The sequence below is a fragment of the Anolis sagrei genome, chromosome 2 (assembly GCF_037176765.1).
Source record: "Anolis sagrei isolate rAnoSag1 chromosome 2, rAnoSag1.mat, whole genome shotgun sequence".
In the NCBI taxonomy this organism is placed as follows: Eukaryota; Metazoa; Chordata; class Lepidosauria; order Squamata; family Dactyloidae; genus Anolis; species Anolis sagrei.
Window position 1 is genome coordinate 269426879 of NC_090022.1, and position 19460 is coordinate 269446338.

Genomic DNA, 19460 nt, shown 5'->3' on the forward strand with positions numbered 1-19460 from the left:
GCACAAAAATCCTACAACATCTAATATTAGATTTTCTGTTGCATCGATTAGAACTATCAGCATGTAGTCTCTTTCTGCTCTAAGGACCACAACAATTCCATAATGCTCTATTAGTGCAGCCTGCAGCAGGCTAATAAGAGGAATAGGAGTGATATAAAATACTTTGAGTTCTACTCCTACGACTCCAAGAAAACAAACCAGAAGATCTTTCAAGAAAATGTAGAAGGAAATTCAGTTTTTGTTTGTTAAGAAACACTAGGCACATTCAGACATCAAAATCATAATGCAACAGGAGCAATATAACACACCACGACAGTTCAGTTCATTGTTAAATAGTATGACATATGAATATACCAGGCACAGCATTTTGGGTTGTCTCCCCTTACACAAGTCAGAGAAGAAAATATGCCAGGAGAAACTATGATTTCTCTGTAGCTTATCAGGAGGAAAACAAGCCAAAGTGATGAGGCTTGCCAGGTTGGGAGTTCTTGCTAAACTGAAAAGAATAGTCTCAGAGAGAATTTTGAACCCAAGAAAACTGACTTTTGGTAAGCAGATTTACTGAAGATCTAAAATACCTGCATTACCTTGCCCATCCTTTTAAAAATTTAGTGCAAGGCATTTGCATATTTCTTCATCCTATTACATTCTATCCTAACTCCCACAACTGCATAAACATGATTTAAACCTGAAGCTTTAATACCACTCAGTATTGAATCAGAGGAAGTGGACTTATATCCACAAAAGTGCATGCTACAATAAAAACTAGCCTTAAAGGTAAATTGCTACATTAAGTTTTGCAGTGTGAAGATTTTAAATATTACGAAACCTAAAGGAATACTTTCATTGAGCAACATTTTAACATATATCCTTGTATTGAGCCATTTATCAGCTCTCATAAAGAAAAATACTTACTGGCAAGAATTGGTCAGTTCTAAATTCGAAGTCATCCACAGGTAAAAAGCAGTTAAGAAAAACTGAATTCTTTGTAATGAGTATTTTGAAATAAGTGCTATAAAATCAATAGCATTTTAAAGATCTGGTCATTCAAGAATACCTTAAGTACACAAAAGGATATTAAGTTTCAAAGTTGTAGCTGTCTCAATACGAACCTGAAAATATATATGAAAATGTATATTTTTAAAAAACTGAACCAAAACACAAACAGGGATGCATATTCTGATGATTTATACAATATTTTTCTTTCAAAATGATCTTGGTTTTGAAAAATTGCTCCTTGTGTACATTAAATACATTTAACATATTCACATGTATTTATTTTTATCAGAAATATCTTTATATAGACAAATTCCATGATTCTTTACAAAAGTCTTATAAAGCCAATATATCATAGTAATATAAAGTAAAGGAGACTTTAAACTAAGTATCTCAATGTAATAATAAGAAAAAGACACATTATCTGTAAAACACTTAAAACATGACAGTGGTGAGGTCTGGTCATTCCCCAGGGTGGATGCCACCACAGAGAAGACCCACCTTCATATATTGTATACATAGAGACATCCCTCGACATAAACTAGTCCTAAATTATAAAAGAGATCGTATACTATTATAAACACTTGTAGTCAAGCTCAAAGGCATGAAAGTCTTAAGTCTTTACCACATGTATAAATATGAGAAAAGGGACCCTTATATGCACTTTATGCTAATACTCCAGCTTCTGAATCAGCCTTGGGGCACATCTGCACTGACACTATAATGTACTTTAGAACTGTTTGGGGAAGAACTGGTTTCAATGCAAGGGTGATTAGAACTGACAGATCTGCAACTGCTTTGAGGTCAGGCAAGTGATCACATTAATCACAGAACCAGGCTCCAAACTGCTCTCTGTGGGTCCGTCCATTCCCCCTGCCCCCCATTTTGGGGAGGGATGAGAATGGGTACTTCAGAGAAACATTGGGTGCAAAAAAGGGAAAGTTTAGAGCAGAGATAACCCTATAGTTGTCTCGTGATGTTTTGTATTGATGTTGTTCACCGCTTTGAGTCGCCTGAGGGCTGAGAAAAGCGGTATATAAATAAAGTAAATAAATAAATTGCCATTCCCAGGGGGGCAATTAGCCCCCTGCTCTCCAGCCATGTCCTTGTTGGGTTGTTTTAAGATTTTTAGCTGTATGGCCATGTTCCAGAAGCATTATCTCCTGTCGTTTCGCCTGCATCTATGGCAGGCATGCTCAGTCTGTTGGAAACTAGGAAAATGGGATTTATATATCTGTGGAATGTCCAGGGTGGGAGAAAGAACTCTTGTCTGTTGAAGGTTGGTATGAATGTTTCAATTGGCCACCTTGATTAGCATTTAATGGCCTAGCAGTTTCAAGTTGTGGCTTCTTACTGCCTGGGGGAATACTTTGTTGAAAGATAATTAGCTGTCCCTGATTGTTTCTTGTCTGGAGTTCCACTGTTTTTGAGTGTTGTTCTTTATTTACTGTTAAAGTTTTAGAGTTTTTAAATAGCCAGATTTTGTTTGTTTTCATGGTTTCTTCCTTTCTGTTGAGATTGCCCACATGCTTGTGGATTTCAGTGGCTTCTCTGTGTTGCCTGACATGTAGTTGTTAGAGTGGTCCACAGCCTGAAAAACTTACAACAATCCAGTGAGTCTAGCCATGCAAGCCTTCAACAATACATGTCCTTGGTACTTTTCTGCAGCCTTCGTTCTGAATTCTGTATTGCGCTTTAGAAGGGATGAATGTCTACACTGTGCTTTGAATTTTGTGGAAGCCATTCTGGGATACCCTGGGATCTGTTGCAGTACATTATTTGACTTAACTTGGACTTTTCTGCGAATTTTAAAAATGCATGTATATCTTTAAATGGGCCCTACAGTTTGCATTGGCAGAATGAGTCTCAAAGGTGTATTATAGTGTTACTATAGATTGGGCCTTAATTGTCCCAACACAGTATATTAATCAAATCTTAACATTACTAATCATTGTCCTCTCAAGTATATGCCATCAAAGAGTCTAAAAAGGTTTACGTCCCCTGTCCCCTAGAAAAAAAAACACCACTTTCTTATTTGCAGCACTGACTATTTTGCATGCTATATATAGTACCTGTTGCCTGGATCCACCAAAACAACCTCCAAGTAAAACTCAAATGAGCTCTAATGTCACAGAGACATGGAGACATTTGAATTACTCAAACATCTTGTCCACATTTTCAGGTTTCAAAAACTGATCCCACAAAACTGTCCAAGATAGTACACTGAAATCCTCATTCTGCATTAAGGCCAACAGAAGACAAGTGAGAGACTCCTTCAAATGCCTTGTAAAGTCATAGTACCAGGCCTTTAGGAACTGCAACAATCCAGTGATCAAAACAAATGTTAGAGCAATCTCTATTGTAACTTGAAAACCTCTGCTGAAATGAAGGTGAGGAAGATAATATCTTTATGGATCATAGTGACATCTCCTTCCTTCCATGCTTTTAGAAGCATCAATCTGGAACCTCACTGCCACCTAGTTTGTCCACTGTAATTTAAGTAATAAATTGTAACTGGCTTCTGATCTGTGATTCAATCATGGATATCATTCTTGCTACAGACCACATTATATCTGAAATAAATGGTAATTGGAATGAACTGCATAAATAGCAACCAAAATGGCACTCAGCTTTCAAAGTTAAGGACAAAGGTGAAGTGTATTTGAAATTTACATTCTTTGTTTGGTACTGATGATACTCTGGCTCAGGAGAGATAGAAAAAAATTAATATTGTGAAATAACGGTGTGTTGGGAAATAATTCAGTGCAATATAGGTTTGCTACAAGAATGATATGCCTTGCAGCATGTCTTATCTTTTTTATTAAAAATGTGACCCTATTATGCAGCATTTCTTCCTGCGATTTGAATTACTTGCCAGCTAGAAATACCAATTCAGATGCTGTGAACTGCATTACAGCTAAATCTTCTAAATTTAATTCCGTAACAGAACACAACCTTAACAGATATTGAAATAAATAAATAAATACTCGGGTTGAAAAATACAGAAGTAAACGTCTATTGTTCTCTCAAATACAAGCCAAATGAAGAAATAAAAGCTATAAGCATTAGATGAACATACACACACACACACACACACACACACATATAGATGCAAAGGTTTAACTATGGAATAAAACTACAAGGAACTAAAATCCAGCTTTCTTTGCTTAAGATACTGCACAAGTCATCTGGCTCTTAAACATACCTGTCTACAGATTGAAAGAGAAAGAGAGGTAAATGATATACAATATTTGTCAAGGAGGCAGTGATATACCTACCACTAAGTCTTGGTCTTGAAGCAAATTACGGATTGCTTCATAGAGCATAGGTCTTAAGTCAGACTTGAATTTCACAGAAATCCACTGTCCAATTAGCCAGATTACTCGCCGACGTATTGGTTTATACCTTTGAAGTATAAGAACAATTATTGTTTGTGGTCTGGGTTACTAACATTAATTGAACTGAACTGCTTAAATGTCATTGACAAACACATTTGATGCAAACTTATAATTCTGACCCACAAAATATGAACACATCTTTAAAATAAAGAGTTCTTGCCCATTCTGCCTCATTCCCTTTCAGGGGAGTCATTCCATACTTTAATTTTTAAAAATTATTTGGCTTCAGTATCAAAGAAAAAAACAAATAAACATACCTGCTATGGGTGACTTGCAATTCTGCTAGTAGTTGGTTTTTAAACCATTGATCAAAATCCACACTGTCAAATAGCTCATATGCTGCCAATCCAACTGCATTATACACTGAAGAGATAAAATGTATTTTAAAATAGCTTTGTTTTCACAAGGAATATTTGTTCATCATTATACACACACAGTTACTTGAAAGGGGAGGGGTGTTTCTGTTTTCATTTGGCAGAGATTCCGCCCATTGGCTACAATAGGAAACTTCAAAGGCCATTTTAAGGCCTATCTGCATGACGTCTACCTCAACTGTCAAGTTTCAAAACAATTCACCAATCTACTGATTTTTTAGAATTATTTTTTAAAATAAGACATGCTGCAAGAATTGTAGTCGCCGCTTGTGTCTATTCTCAGCCAATCAGAGCATGGATACCACCAAGCTTTTTACTGGCTGAGAGACACACAGAGAGAAAAACTTCAATTCCCATCATGCTCCCTATGGCCACCCTATGCAAGTGCCACTGGGAAAGGGAGCGCCCAGGCCCTCTCTTGAGGAGGAGGTAACTTTCCAAGAAAAAATGGAGGAGGCTTCTTCTGCCGGGGAGAGAAAAAGATGCCACAGATCCCCCTGCCTCAGGTATTTTGTAGACTTAACTCTTTCCGAAATATTGTCTCTCTGAATCAGTTTCACTGGTCTTTTTTCCCCTTTCTGTTTTTTGGAAATTTAACGAAAACGGTCCTCCGAAAAGTACAATTTTTTTTGTTAACAGTGATTCAGGCCCAAGACTATTGAAAACCTTTATGTTTGGTGACAGAAAGGAGGGGATACTGAGAGCATCACAAAACCTGTCTTGAGGAAGTAAAGACAATAGAAGATTTGCTTTGCTCTGAAAAATTGTGTTTTTAGAAGCAGACAACTTTATGTGAAGAAAATGATGAAATGATCTCTGGAAAATGCACACTGTCTCTAAACAAGGAAAGCCTATTTAACTATCACAGCCAATAGACCTAAAAACTATCTGATCTTCTTAGAAACAGTCCAGGCAAGGAAAAGACCACCAATCTCTTATCTAATGGTTACTATTTTTACAACCACTGTAAATTTGTGATTAACATTTTGCTAAATCTAGCTGGAAATAAAAAATGATGTTTTGCAGACCAATCCTGGGGTGGGGAAACATTCTAAATCTCTTCTGGTTGACTTCTGGCTGCTTAACATTGTTTATCCTATTATTTATTTTAAGATTACAGGTGGTTTAAATGTCAGTTATTATTAATACTACTACTACTATTATGTTTATTTATATCACACTTTTTCTCTCCACAAAGAGACTCAAAGAGACTTAAATTGAAAACATTTCAATACAATTTAAAATCTAAAAATATACAAACATTAAAACAGAATTAAATATCAATGGTATTAAAAGATTCACAGTTAAAATCCATAAAAACACAATCAGAGCTAAAAACCACAGAACCCTCTGACTTGATCTTACAAACTTCTTTAAAACCATTCCTGAATAAAAAGGTTTTCTCCTGCTGCTGGAAGGACTTCAGGGAGGAGGGCATTCTGGCTTCCCTGGTCAAAGAGGAGTTCCAGAGTTGAGGGGCACACACTGAGAAGGAACGGCCTTTTTCTGTTCCCACCAACCGAGCTTGAGATGGAGGTAGGACCAAGAGAAGGGCCTCTCCTGAAGATCTCTGGGCCCTGGCAGATTTGTACAAGGAGATGCAATCAGCCAAAGCCAGGACCTGAGCTGTTTAGGGCTTTAAACAAGTTAAGAAACAAGTAACATTCAAATTTGAAGTAGAAATTGAATTTACCGGCATCTTTAATCAGTAGAGTTTGGGTATCATCCACATTGGTGGGGCCTGAAATACAGCAAATGCACATTTAAAAGTAAAACAAAACAAAACAAACAAAACAATTCAGCAAGAAGAGTAATAATACAGAAAAGTGTCTTTCATTAAATATATGACACAGCCATGCTCCTGTTGCAAACGCAAAAAAGTGTGCAATGATTTTAAAGAAGGAATAAACCTTCAAATAGAAAAGACAAGTACCAGGAAACAGAATGTGATTTGTACATTGGCAAAAATATCTCTTTGCTAAGCGCCCCTCCCCCAACACCAACGGCCACTCTGGGGCCAGAATAAAGAAGGGGAGCCGGGAGGACGTTGCCATCTTGTCCCCTGTGACATCAGCGCCCCTCCCCCAACACCAACGGCCACTCTGGGGCCAGAATTGTTTTTATACTATGTCTTGAATTTTGTTGTTCCTATGTTGTACACCGCTGTGAGTCGCCCCTGGGCTGAGAACAGCGGTATATAAGTAAAGTAAATAAATAAATAAATAAGTCTGACAAAATCAAATGTAGGGTAGTTTCAGATGCTTGTATAACTATACAAGAAAAGAATTTGTGTTGCTTGTGTAACACAAGAAATAATTTATTGGGACACATAGTAATTCAGATTGTTAAGAATATTTTCAATCTATTAGAATAGAAAGTTTTGTTTCCACACTGGCAAAATATACTTATCTTCACTAAATGACTGACTTTAGGGACAAATGTTTACTATCTTTTTTTGGTCTTTATTATTATTACTACTACTAGTACCACCATTACTATTGAGTGTGTCTGCTTTCAAGTCATTTGTCAACTTATAGCAACCCCATGAATTTCAGGGGGCTTTCTTATGCAAGAAATACTCAAGAGGTTGTTTTGGCACCACCTTTCTCTGAAATATACTATTAGAATCATAGACCACAATGGACATCTAGTCCAACTCCATACCATGCAGGAACACGCTATGAAAGCACACCTAACAGATGGCCATCCAGTTTCTGCTTTAAAACCTTCACAGAAGGTGACATCACCATGCTCCGAAGCAGCATATCCCACTCTTACCACCAGGAAATTCTTCCTAATGTTTAGGGGGAAATTCTTTCCTGCAATTTGAATCAATTGCTCCAGTGTGTCCTAGTCTTCAAAGCAACTGAAAACAAACTCAATCTGGCATCCTTTAAAATGGTTAAACATGGCTACAATGCCCCCTTTTAGCTTTTTTTTCTCCAGTCTAAACATACCCAGCTCCCTAAGCTGCTCCTCTTGGTTTCCAAACCTTTGGCCATTTTGTTTACCCTTCTCTGAACACATCCCAGCTTGTCCAAATCCTCCTTGGTGCCCAGAACTGGACACAGTGTTCCAAGTGATGTTTGACCCAGCCAGAATATAGTAGGAATGTTACTTCCCTCAATCTCGATACTATTCTTCTATTGATGCAACCTAGAATCACACTGGCTTTTTAAGCTTCCACATCACAAAGTTAACCCATGTTCAGCTTGTGAACTACTAAGACTCCTAGATCTCTTTCACATGGACTGCTTTCAAAACAGGTGTCACCCATCCTGTTTCTGTGCATTTCACTTGTACTGCTTTAGTACTGCTTTAGTATCATATATTTCTCCCGGTCGAAATACATTTTGTTAGTTTTGGCCAGGTTCTCTATAAGGTTATTTTGGATTCTGATCCTGTCCCCTGGTGCATTAGCTGTTCCTCCCAATTTGGTATCATCTGCAAATCTAATAAGTTTCCTTTCTATTCTTTCATTCACATTACTGAAAGAACAGTCAGCCCTGCATTGATTTATTTATTGTATTTATATACCGCTTTTCTCACCCCTGGGGGGATTTAAAGCAGATCACAACATAATCAATGGCAAAATCCAATGCCCTGCATGTATAACACAACACATATCAAAACAATCACATATAACAATAGATTTAAACCTTGCAGTGATCCCAAGGTTATCTTTAACTACTTCCATATTCCCACATTCCTGTCATTCACCAAATGCCTTCTTGAATAACCAGGTCTTAAGTTGTTTCCTAAATGCTAGGAGGGAGGGGGTCGATCTAAGCTCGAAGGGGAGGGAGTGCCACAGCTGAGGGGCCACCACCGGGATGGCCCTGTCTCTTTCGTCCCCGCCAATTGCACCTGCGAAAGGGGCAGGACCAAGAACAGGACCTCCCCAACAGATCTTAGTGTTATAGCTGGATCATAAGAGAAGATGTTTTCAGATAGGAATCATTTAGGGATTTATAGGCTAAAGCCAGCACATCCACATACTTTTTATAGTCATAGATTCAACAATTCATGGCTTGAAAATATCACCCCACTCTAAAAAAAAAAAATCCGAAAAGCAAACATCAATTTGGTATTTTATATGACAGATGCCATTTTATTATGACATTATATATAATGGGACATGAGCATCTATATTTTGGTATCCATGGGGGCTGAGGGTGGGAGGGTCCTGGAACCAAACCCCAGCAGATACCAAGGGCCCATTCGGTTCAATAAATGTTGTGTCAAATAACTCAGTGGATAGCCTGCCTGTTGTGTTGGGATGTATGACAATGCCTAGAGAGTTAAAATGGGGCTCATCAGGTAGCACATTGATATTAGGCTTTGTTCAAAGTAGTCTCTGGATAGGCAAAGCAATAAAGTTTGATTATCAAATTACAAAACTCTCCTGTAAATCACACAGTGTATCTATCAATTCTATTTGAAACTCAAAGGCTCCTTTGATGATGGAAAACAAAATAATTATGCAGCTTTTTTGTTAACAAGATTATTGATTTCTGCTAATTCATAAATGAATTGCTTTTTTGCATGAAATGTAATTAAACCAAAAGACTTCAATGAGCCCCATAAAAAAATCCATACTAATGCTATCTGGAGAGCATTTTAGAGGTAAAGTGTGGCAGCTTATTGCATTTCTTCACTACACTTCCAAATTGCAACCCAGAACCACTTTTCAGGAAAATGTTATGACTATCTAGTTTATAGTATGAAAGATAAGTGTTTACAATAACTGCAAAATTAACATTCAGTATTTTACTGTACAAGTCATTATCATTCTATATACTATATAATCTTAATCAAACTAAATAAGTACCTTGTAGAGAGTGAACCATTTCTAGAAGAACTGGAGTAAGAGTCTGATTATATTCATGGAAAATATCAATGAAGAGCACTTCTGTACATGGCTGAAAATAAATTAGAACATTTTATTATAGGAGGCAAGAATAGATTGAGCAAATTAGTTTTAAAAAGAACACTGCTAAACAGGACATGAAACAAATGCTCAAAATATTCAGCAATTTAATGTCAAAACAGAAGCAAAGAAATATAAAAATTATTATAATCAATTGGAACAGAACATTCCAGTTTATCAAGGTATGAGGTATAAAGTTTATTAACTACTGAAAATATTATTAGTACTGTTGCAGTAGAGAAAAAATATTGCATAAACATTGTTCTGGAATAGGATAAAATCATGAGTAAAACTAAACAAAAGTTGGAGGTCAGATATTTATGCCTCTCAATATGCTATCACTGGCAGAGCATATTCCTATCTGTTGCCTATCTCTATTTCAATCAGGCTCAAGAACATTAATTTAGGAGTTTACTTTGCTTATTTCCTTATCTCCCAGCAAGGACCTGCACCAATGATTGCTTTTGTAGCTCCTGAAGGCAAGGCATAGAGCTTCAACAACACTGGGCCAACAGGGGAGGCTTCATTTCCCTTCCTCGGCTGTGTAGCAGCCTTATCATTCCTAGACTTCCCCAACTGCTGTTTACACTTCTGTTTACCTTCCAAAATCGCTCATTCTTGTGCCTCATTCAGACACAGGAGGGAAGAAACGTATTTTTGCTAGAAATCAGGATATTTGATGAGCTTTTTGTTAAAAAAAAATTTCAAAGTGGGTGTGAACTGGAGCTCGCATCAAAATGGGTTGTAATCTCTGTGTAGAGGGGGCCTGAGCCATGCCTGTATTAGGCACCAACTATTAAGAACCAACTGTTTGCATATGGAAGAAAAAAATTGGAAAGAGTTGTATGTGTGTGTGTGCTGACAAAATTACCATCTACCAGCTGCAGAAGGCCACCTTACTGGGATCTGCACACATTATTCGCCGATACATCACACAGTCTTAGACACTTGGGAAGTGTCTGACGTGTGATCCAATACAACAGCCAACAGAGTGATCTTGTTTGCTGTGGACTTATCTTGTTGTGTTTCAAATAACAACAACAACAACAACAACTTTATTTTTATTCTGCCCTATCTTCCCAAGGGGACTCATGGCGGATTCCAGCATAACAATGGCAAACATTCAATGCCTACATAAAACCCATGATACTACATAAAATCAAGGAAACCCCCACATATAAAAGTAACATTAAAGTCTAACATCAAATTAAGACCTAACATCAGTAAATTAAACCTGACATCAATAAATCTAAACAAAACATCCGCATTAGTGTACAACAGCCAGCTAGGGTTCACAAAACGGTATGAGTTGGTTATGTAGTCAAATGAGGTCATTGGGCTATAGAATAGAAGGTTTGACATATATCAGTGTGCATTGCACAGTATATGGACTGGGCTGTATCCAGTTTCTAGGACTGAATGCTTTGTCATTTTGTGGGAGCAGGTTCATAGACTGTATTGTAACTTCTCAAGATCATGAGTTAAACCCATTTCCAACAAAGAAATATGATCTCACATTATCTGCAGTTTGCCTACCCTGATACTGTATTTCCAAGAATCTCCTCCTGTTTCTTCCACAGCTGCCGCAAAGAAGCAAGAAAATACAGAATTAACAGAGGAATGCAAGAAGTGGTGGTCGAAAGATCCAAGAGTGAAGCAGCTGCCTTGTACAAAATACTTCTGGGCTCATGTAGGCAAGACAAAGGGGAGGTAAGAGCAATAATGTAAGCCTAATTTTGCTTCTTTAGATGTTTTCTTTCCTATTGGAATCAAGGGAATGAATATTATGCATCCACTAGCTTGAAAGCTGATAGGTTATGTATGTTGTTGTTGTTCATTCGTTCAGTCGTCTCCGACTCTTATGTATATGATTTTTGTATATTGATTTTTGTTATGTATATTGATTTTTAATTCTATGGATCAGGATACATTGCCTCCCAGCTCTATGTATAACGTTGCTCTCAATGTACTCTCCCTTCTGTTTTTTGTGCCAGTGGAGGGGCAAAGACTTCCAAGGTCTCTGGGAGGGAATACATGGGAAGTATTTGAATTTGTTTTCCTCATCCCATAATAGGCCTCCCTTTCTGTAAATAGATAGAGAAAGCTCAATGTATTCTATAGCTCTTGGAATGTTTTTCATGGGACCAAAGGGAGCTTAAGTATACAACATTTTTCATTTTAGTATCATACAGATACACAATTTACATTAAAAAGGGAATATCTGTTCATACAAAGTGTATCTCAAAATGCTAATAATAGTGGCAAAGCCCTACATATACTGATAGTGTTTACTTTATTTTTATTATAAAAAACACTGAAATAAAGTAAGACCAAAAGATTCATTGATTCCTTACTAAAGCCTTCTGGATCTTCTTCCCACATTGTTAACTCTTCCTTGGTTAACAGGAAATACTGAGTGACTAACCGCCTGCATATCTCAGTTAGAGTTGGATATGTGAAGAATGACGCCTTTATTTTATGTGCTTCAAGAGTTTCAGGGCTGCTGTCTGCAAGAAATAGTTTATATGAAATAAATGTACACTTTAATATGGAATCACAAAGCAATAAATAACTATCAATATTTAAAATAAATGTCAAATATTAAATGAGCCAAGTTACCTTCTACATTTTTGGATGGCTTGTAAGCATAATTTTTAACAATCATTTTGATCAAATTCATGCATTGGACAATAAATCGTTCAAACACAACTCCTTCGCCAGCCTCTGTGAAAACATAGCTTACAGCAAATTCCAATGATCTCTGAATTAGTGATGTGAATGAAAAAGGATGTTGGTCCAAGAAATCTAAAAGCTGGAAGACATTGAACAGAATGATATAGTAAAGATGAACCAAAATTCAAGAACAAAATAGTTGCAATAAGGAAAAATATTATAGCAAAACAGGGCCAAATATTTCCTATATATTATCTGATGCAAACCTTTGGTAGTACCACAAATGTAAACAATTCTCATCTTAGTAAAACAACAAATGGGCACTGACTTCAAATAACAAGCCAGAATTTCAGATAATTTATTACTATTATCCTTTATTTATATAATGCTATCTGCTCCCTACAATCTGCCCTAAACACTTAGGTCCTCTGGGGCCAGCTACCCCAGCCTGCCAGAATTCGACTGGCAACCATCACCCAAATGACTTTTTCATCGGCCGCCCCACAAATGTGGAACAACCTGCTGAAAGAGATCTGACAGCTTAATGAGCTGACGGAATTTAAGATGCAACTGGAGACCTATCTCTTCCAGCAGACCTATCCAGTCAGTTTTAATCGTTTTAAATAAGCATCTTGTGTTCGCTATATTTCAATATTTGTTCTGCGTATTTTAATATATGTATTTTGTAGAAATACTTTTTAATATGTATATTTTATATAATATTTATGATGATTATGTGTTTTAGCTATGTTGTAACCCACCTCAAGCCACAGGGAGAGGCAAGTGAAAAATAGAATTATAATTATTTATCATTGTACATGGCACTGTAAAAGTACAGCAGAAACAAAACAGTTGCCTGGCTTAATCTAACTAAGACATGACACAAATGGAGTTATTGTTACAGTCAGGTCATGGTGCATCCTACCCAACTGTAACCACTTGATTCCTCCCACCAGCAAAAGCAGCTCCAATAAATAGCTAGGAAGAACTTTACATTACACTACAACCTGCTTCTATTTCTTTGTGCCAACATGGTGCTCTTTAATGAGTTCATTAGAATAGAGAGGATAGCACTTCAGAATTTTGTTCCTGATTTTGTTCCTCACAGCCATCTTCAGGGTATCATTTGTTAGGGGCATGAAAAAAAAAACAGGATTTCTTCATATATAACATTATGATTTTTCCTCCAGTGAAATCCCTGATTAGATAGGCCATTCCTATTAGTAGGCAGAACCGAGTGGGAGCAATCAAGCAACACACACCAGTTTGCTGACTTGTGAACTAAAAACAAAGGCTCTCTGGAATTATGATTTATCATTTTGTGAAGACAAGGCCTGGCTTCTCATTCACTTCTATTTATTTCCATTTTACAACTCCACTTTAATTTTTTACTTTACACCCAATTTAAATCTTCTGTTTTTTTAATTGCGAATGTTCACATCAATTTTAAATCAAAATCAATAAAGTCTATCTGCTATAACTGTTTGCTGTCCACAAAACTAAATGGTAGATTCTGTTCACGGATTATAAGATTCCTTCAAATAATTATCAGAGTTAAAAATTTAACAAGTTAATGTAATCTCAAAAATACCTACTTCTATTTCTTTGTGCCAACATGGTGCTCTTTAATGAGTTCATTAGAATAGAGAGGATAGCACTTCAGAATTAACAGACCCTAACAGGATGACGGTCAAGGTATTGCGACATCTATGTACTGTAAAGTTAATGAGTCCACTAAAATTTCTTGTGATATATAATATATTCTTGATGTCAGAAAAAAGATCTACTATTACTATTTTGCCAATTGCTGATGTGAACCCTATATTTTATATGATCTTAACAGCTGCTATACAAAAAACATGCTGTACAAATATATGTAAAACTAAGTCACAGCATTCAATTGAACATATAGACTACAGTGCTGGTACTAAATATTGAAATATGTAATATATTGAAATATGCAATGAGTGACATATACTCGAAGTAGCAATATTTTTGTGTATGTATTTGCCTCAAAGTCTCTTGTCAACTTATGGAAACCCCACACAGCTGTGGTTTTGCCAGTTCCCTCCTCCAAAATATTGCCTACAGCACCTAGTATTCATTAGTGGTCTCCCATCCAACTACTAACCAGAATTGACCTTTACTTAGCTTCCAAAACAAACAGAATCCCTTGATTTTAGTGTAACCATTTTCTATTACATGGCATGTGCAATCCTATGACTACAACATGAATAGTACATCTTTATTTATTAGAAGAAAATAATTCTTGCAACTTAGCTAGATGAACCATTGGTGGAAGGAAAATTAAGTACCTGATATGGGCTAACTTGCCTCTAAAATATTCCTAATAAAATTAAATATTAAAATATGTTTTGCATATTACTCAATAATAGCTTTCAATAAATTGAATAGCTAATAAAACCTACCACTTTGGTGAATAGGATTATAGCCTTTTCTAGACGATCCCTGCAGACATGATCTGCTTCTATACTTCTACCTAATAAATAAAAAAACACTTTAATAAAAATATTTTGATTGTATTTTACTAAATGTCTAAGAAAAGCAAGGTTAGTCTGTTACCTAAACATTCATAAATTATAATCTCAAAACAGTGACAATGTAATACTGCATTATCCAAAGTTATGGGTTGCCCCAAATTCTCCCTGAGAATTTTCCTTTCTCCCCAGAATGGAGAAGGGAAGCACTTTTCCTTCTCCATAGAATCACTCTCGTCATATCCACAAGTCATAATTTTGGCTCCCAAACATGCCCTCGACTTGTACATGAGGTTGACTTATAAATGATTACATATACAGTATTTCAGATAATGTAAATTATTCTCTGTACAGAAGCTGGAACTTGATAAATAAAACATCCACTGGGGAAAGAAACCATAATAACAGTAGCAGTAGTAATCATCATAATATACTGTAACTGATATGTTCTAGTTTCTGAAAATGTAGTGCAGTGGAGCGATAGAAAGACTGAGCCAAAGGTTTAGCAGAATCTTATGCTATTAAACTAATATAATAATTAATAATAAAACTTTATTTCTAGATGCTACATACACAATGGACCACAGATTGATTAGTTGGCACTTTCCCTACTAGCACAATAAAATATCCACAATTTCACTGAAGAACGGGAATGGTGGAAGCAGAAACAAAGAGTTGCAAGCAGCCCTGACTACTCACTGCACGTGGCTCCCAAAGGAGAAGGGAGTCATGTCTTCCTCTAGAGAACACTCTATATACAGGCAGCTATTTCTTAAATACCTAACTCTGAGAACTCCTCAATGCCAGGGCACTATGCAAAAAGTGGCTTGAAAAATAACCTATATCATAAATAACAGCATTAAACAAACCACTCTCAGGCAGTCTGAAAACTACAGAATGTACAGGTCTGTATCACAGAATAATTGTGAAGATTAAAATCAATGCACATGATGGAAGTTAACACTCTAAAACAGGGGTGGGAAAAGTTTGGTCTGTAGGCCCTTGGGACCTCTCTCGCAACCCAAGGATTCACCCTATATACCCCTCAATGTTTCCAGATCCCCTATTTTTTAAAATTGGATACATTTGATCATGATTTTTTTTTGGGGGGGGCACTCAAAACAGATCACAATGAAGAAAAGAAAAAAAAGGTAAAAATGTTATCACTTCAGGTATGCTTAAATGTTCTGCTGTGATCTGAGTGCAGGAAGAAACAACGATTACTGCCTTGTTTGCAGTTGCCCACACAACAAATGCTTCTAATTTTAAATGCCAAACATTTAACTCATGTAAGCCTCCACAATGGCTTTAAAGTTCAGAATCTTTTAACATGTAGATTTTTTAAAGAATATATATGATTCCTTACTATCTGTGAGAAAAAATGTACTTCAGTTGTTTTTATTTGCAGTAACAATATTATTTGCAAGAACAAACCCATATTATGCTATTTACCAGCAGGAATTAACACCATAAACCTAACTAGGAATAATAGTAATATAATAAAAATAACTTTATTTTTATACCCTGCTATCATCTCCACAAAAGGACTTGGGGCGGCTTACATGTGGGACAAATGTCCATAAAAACATAAAAGCAAAGCAATCCATAAAATAAAAGATATTAAAATAGGAGCATCATAAGATACAACAACCAATATAAAAACACACCAAACATGGCAAAATAAAACAAAGTGCATGGCGCTCCTATCAGACCACATTCAACATAAACCAATAGCCAGATTTCTAAGGTGGACCTGGCCAGGTTATATAAAGAGTACTTGGAGGAAGCAGAGGTTTCTGAATTCAATACGGCCAACTCTCTGATGCATTAAGATTGCAATCCTAAAATACACTAACTGGGGAGAAGGTGTCACTGTGCACAACAGAACATAGTTTTTTATTACACTATATGACATCTTTTATTACTAATTCAGGAGAAGCTATTTTCTTTGGACTTTAAAGGGAAATATATACGATGGAAGTAGGTCTACAAATACTTACTGCATTCCAAAAACTGCTTTAGTCGCTCAAATACTGCATGGAGGAAACCCTAGAAGAGATGAATACATGCATAAAACCAAGAATGCTTCGTATGTTTGAAACAGGTGGGGGGGGGGGGGACATCTGCACCAAACATTATTTAAGCAGGCCACTTCCTTATTGCCATATAATCCAGATTATCAAAGCAGATCGTTTACATTATTTGCTTTCAACTGGATCATAAGAATCTACATTGCTATATAATCCAGTTCAAAGCAGATAATCTGGATTTTATATGGCAGTTTAGAAGGGGGGCATAGAGAACAGATGATTTAGTAAGAAAAAATATGAGCAAAAATATGGACAGGGAAGAAGAAAGCAAAGTGACAGGGATAGCAGGGGGAGCTTGAGGACCACATTAATTTTATGAAAAAGGCACCCACTCTCTAGATATTAGCGCAGCTATGTTGACGGACAGATGTTGATCAGGGGCAGTACATGTTAGTGGAGAATGTACCATGATTCTAACTGAGTCTTGAAATATCACCACCCATGTCAAGAATAATATCTTAAATGCATGTATACTGCATTGCTATTACTGAAGACAGGAGAGCAGAAGGTTCAGCATGGAGGCATCTGTGGTTATTGTAATTTTAAAAGACAGGTATAAACAAAAGTCCTTTTTCAGGACACCCCCCCCCCCCAAATGTGTTGAATCCCATAATTTCAAACTAAGCCAGTGGTCCCCAGGTGTTTTGGCCTACAACTCCCAGAAATCCCAGCCAATTTACCAGCTGTTAGGATTTCTGGGAGTTGAGGGCCAAAACGTCTGGGGACCTACAAGTTGAGAACCACTGAACTAAGCTAATATTATAAAAGTGGGGGAAACAGTGAAACATACTCTAACTTTCTCTCTGTCTCTGTCTTACAGACACATGTAAAATATTCCACATATTCCACACACTGTCAGCTATCACTGTGTTGATAATGTTAGGCACATCAAGTACGCTACACAAATGATAAATCTGCATAGTCAGTTTTCAAAAGTTAACTTAAAATGTTTCAATAAAGGCAACAATATCTTCAGATGAAACTAAACTGTTTTAGATAACCATAGGCACAACTGTGATTGTATTGATTAATACAAAAATTAAAAAGGCAGGATCCAACAGATTTGTTCTCCTTTAGTATGTGGAAACTGGGAGTGCCAGGCAATTCTCCTACAGTGGTACTGGCAGGGGGAAATCCTTTTCTGGCAGCCCACTGTGTATCCACAACCATTTGGGAAACTTTATAAAGCAGTTCATTTGGGAGAATAGTAGACAGTTGAGATGGTGAAATGAAAAAAACATCTGTTCTGCTAGACAGACAGACATATACACAAAGTGGATTTCAGGTCAACAAAAGTGTATACGGTATACTTGTGAAAATTATATAGTTTACCTACCATCACTTCTACGTTCCGATGGGGTTCCACAAATCCATGAACAGTCAATTTACGCAGCACTAAAATTGAAACAATGTTATTGATTCATAAAGATTAGTACTCTCATAAAAATGCTTTGTCTGCAGGCAACACATTTCTACAATTACCCAGATAGTTTTAATGACAAATTTTAAACTTCTGCTCGATGTCTAACTTTTGTTTTGTGTATTTTAATATGTATTTTATGGATATATGTTTTCATATATGTATTCTACAGAGTGTTTTTACATTATTATGTGTATGGATTATGTATTTTAGCAATGTTGTAATCTGCCTCAAGCCATGAGGAGAGGCTGGTAAGAAATAAAATTATTATTATTATTAATTATACCGCAAACCTTCTTTTCCTCTCTTGTTAACTTTTATTTCTCTCCTGCATTTTCAGAAATACTACTAGGTAACAAAGAAAACACGACAAAAATAATTAAATAAATATATTTTTGTGTCTTTATTAAGGCCAATGGTTATATAACAATACAGTTCTGTTCAAATAATTCAGAAAACCCTTTTGTTGCAAAATAGAATAGGATCTTTTCACCCACTCCACCACATCTTCACAAATGAGAAATGCAGTGTGAGATATATATACATGAATAAAATGCCTCACACCTTAGAACAAAGGCTGCTAAGAATATAATGAAAAAGGATCTTGGAACAAGGAGTGGATGGGTATGGAATATTGCCAGCATAAAATATAAATGGCTACATTTCGCAGTGCATTGTATCTTTATGACACAAAGGATATGGAGAAGAATCTTCACAATGATGCTAAAAATAACAGAAAGTTAAGAAATAAAAAATAGCACACTATTGTGAGACCAATCCTAAAATGAAAGAAAAGCTCCAAGTGCCAAAAAGAAATGAAGCATAATTTTGCATTCAGACTGAGCAAAAAGAAACAAAGTATACTTTTGCACTCACGCTGAGAAAAAAGTGACATACGAAACAAAAGATGCTCTTGTTTGTACATTTGCATTCTCTAAATTACCAGAATGACCACAATTAATTTCATCTCACTGTTGCCCTTTATATACAGTAGATCTATTCTCTTGTGGATGCATTTTTAACAAAGGCAGGCATTTGAATGTATCAGGGAAGCTAAGAATAATAATGTCAGAAGAGTAGA

The 19460-nt window shown here is 36.3% G+C and overlaps 1 protein-coding gene across 3 annotated transcripts in view; it reads right to left on the reverse strand.

The window, feature by feature from the left end:
- Positions 1 to 19460, reverse strand: part of IPO11 (importin 11) — an 87488-nt gene that overhangs the window by 41976 nt on the left and 26052 nt on the right. For all 3 annotated transcript variants that reach the window (XM_060761543.2, XM_067464587.1, XM_067464588.1), the window contains exons 7-18: positions 18296 to 18354; positions 16870 to 16918; positions 14801 to 14871; positions 12318 to 12510; positions 12053 to 12205; positions 11235 to 11278; positions 9600 to 9690; positions 6462 to 6509; positions 4652 to 4757; positions 4275 to 4401; positions 1079 to 1112; positions 916 to 956 (exon numbers count right to left, since the gene is read on the reverse strand). In XM_060761543.2, coding sequence (XP_060617526.2) covers positions 916 to 956; positions 1079 to 1112; positions 4275 to 4401; positions 4652 to 4757; positions 6462 to 6509; positions 9600 to 9690; positions 11235 to 11278; positions 12053 to 12205; positions 12318 to 12510; positions 14801 to 14871; positions 16870 to 16918; positions 18296 to 18354 — 1016 coding nt within the window. The remainder of the gene's footprint in view (positions 1 to 915; positions 957 to 1078; positions 1113 to 4274; positions 4402 to 4651; positions 4758 to 6461; positions 6510 to 9599; positions 9691 to 11234; positions 11279 to 12052; positions 12206 to 12317; positions 12511 to 14800; positions 14872 to 16869; positions 16919 to 18295; positions 18355 to 19460) is intronic.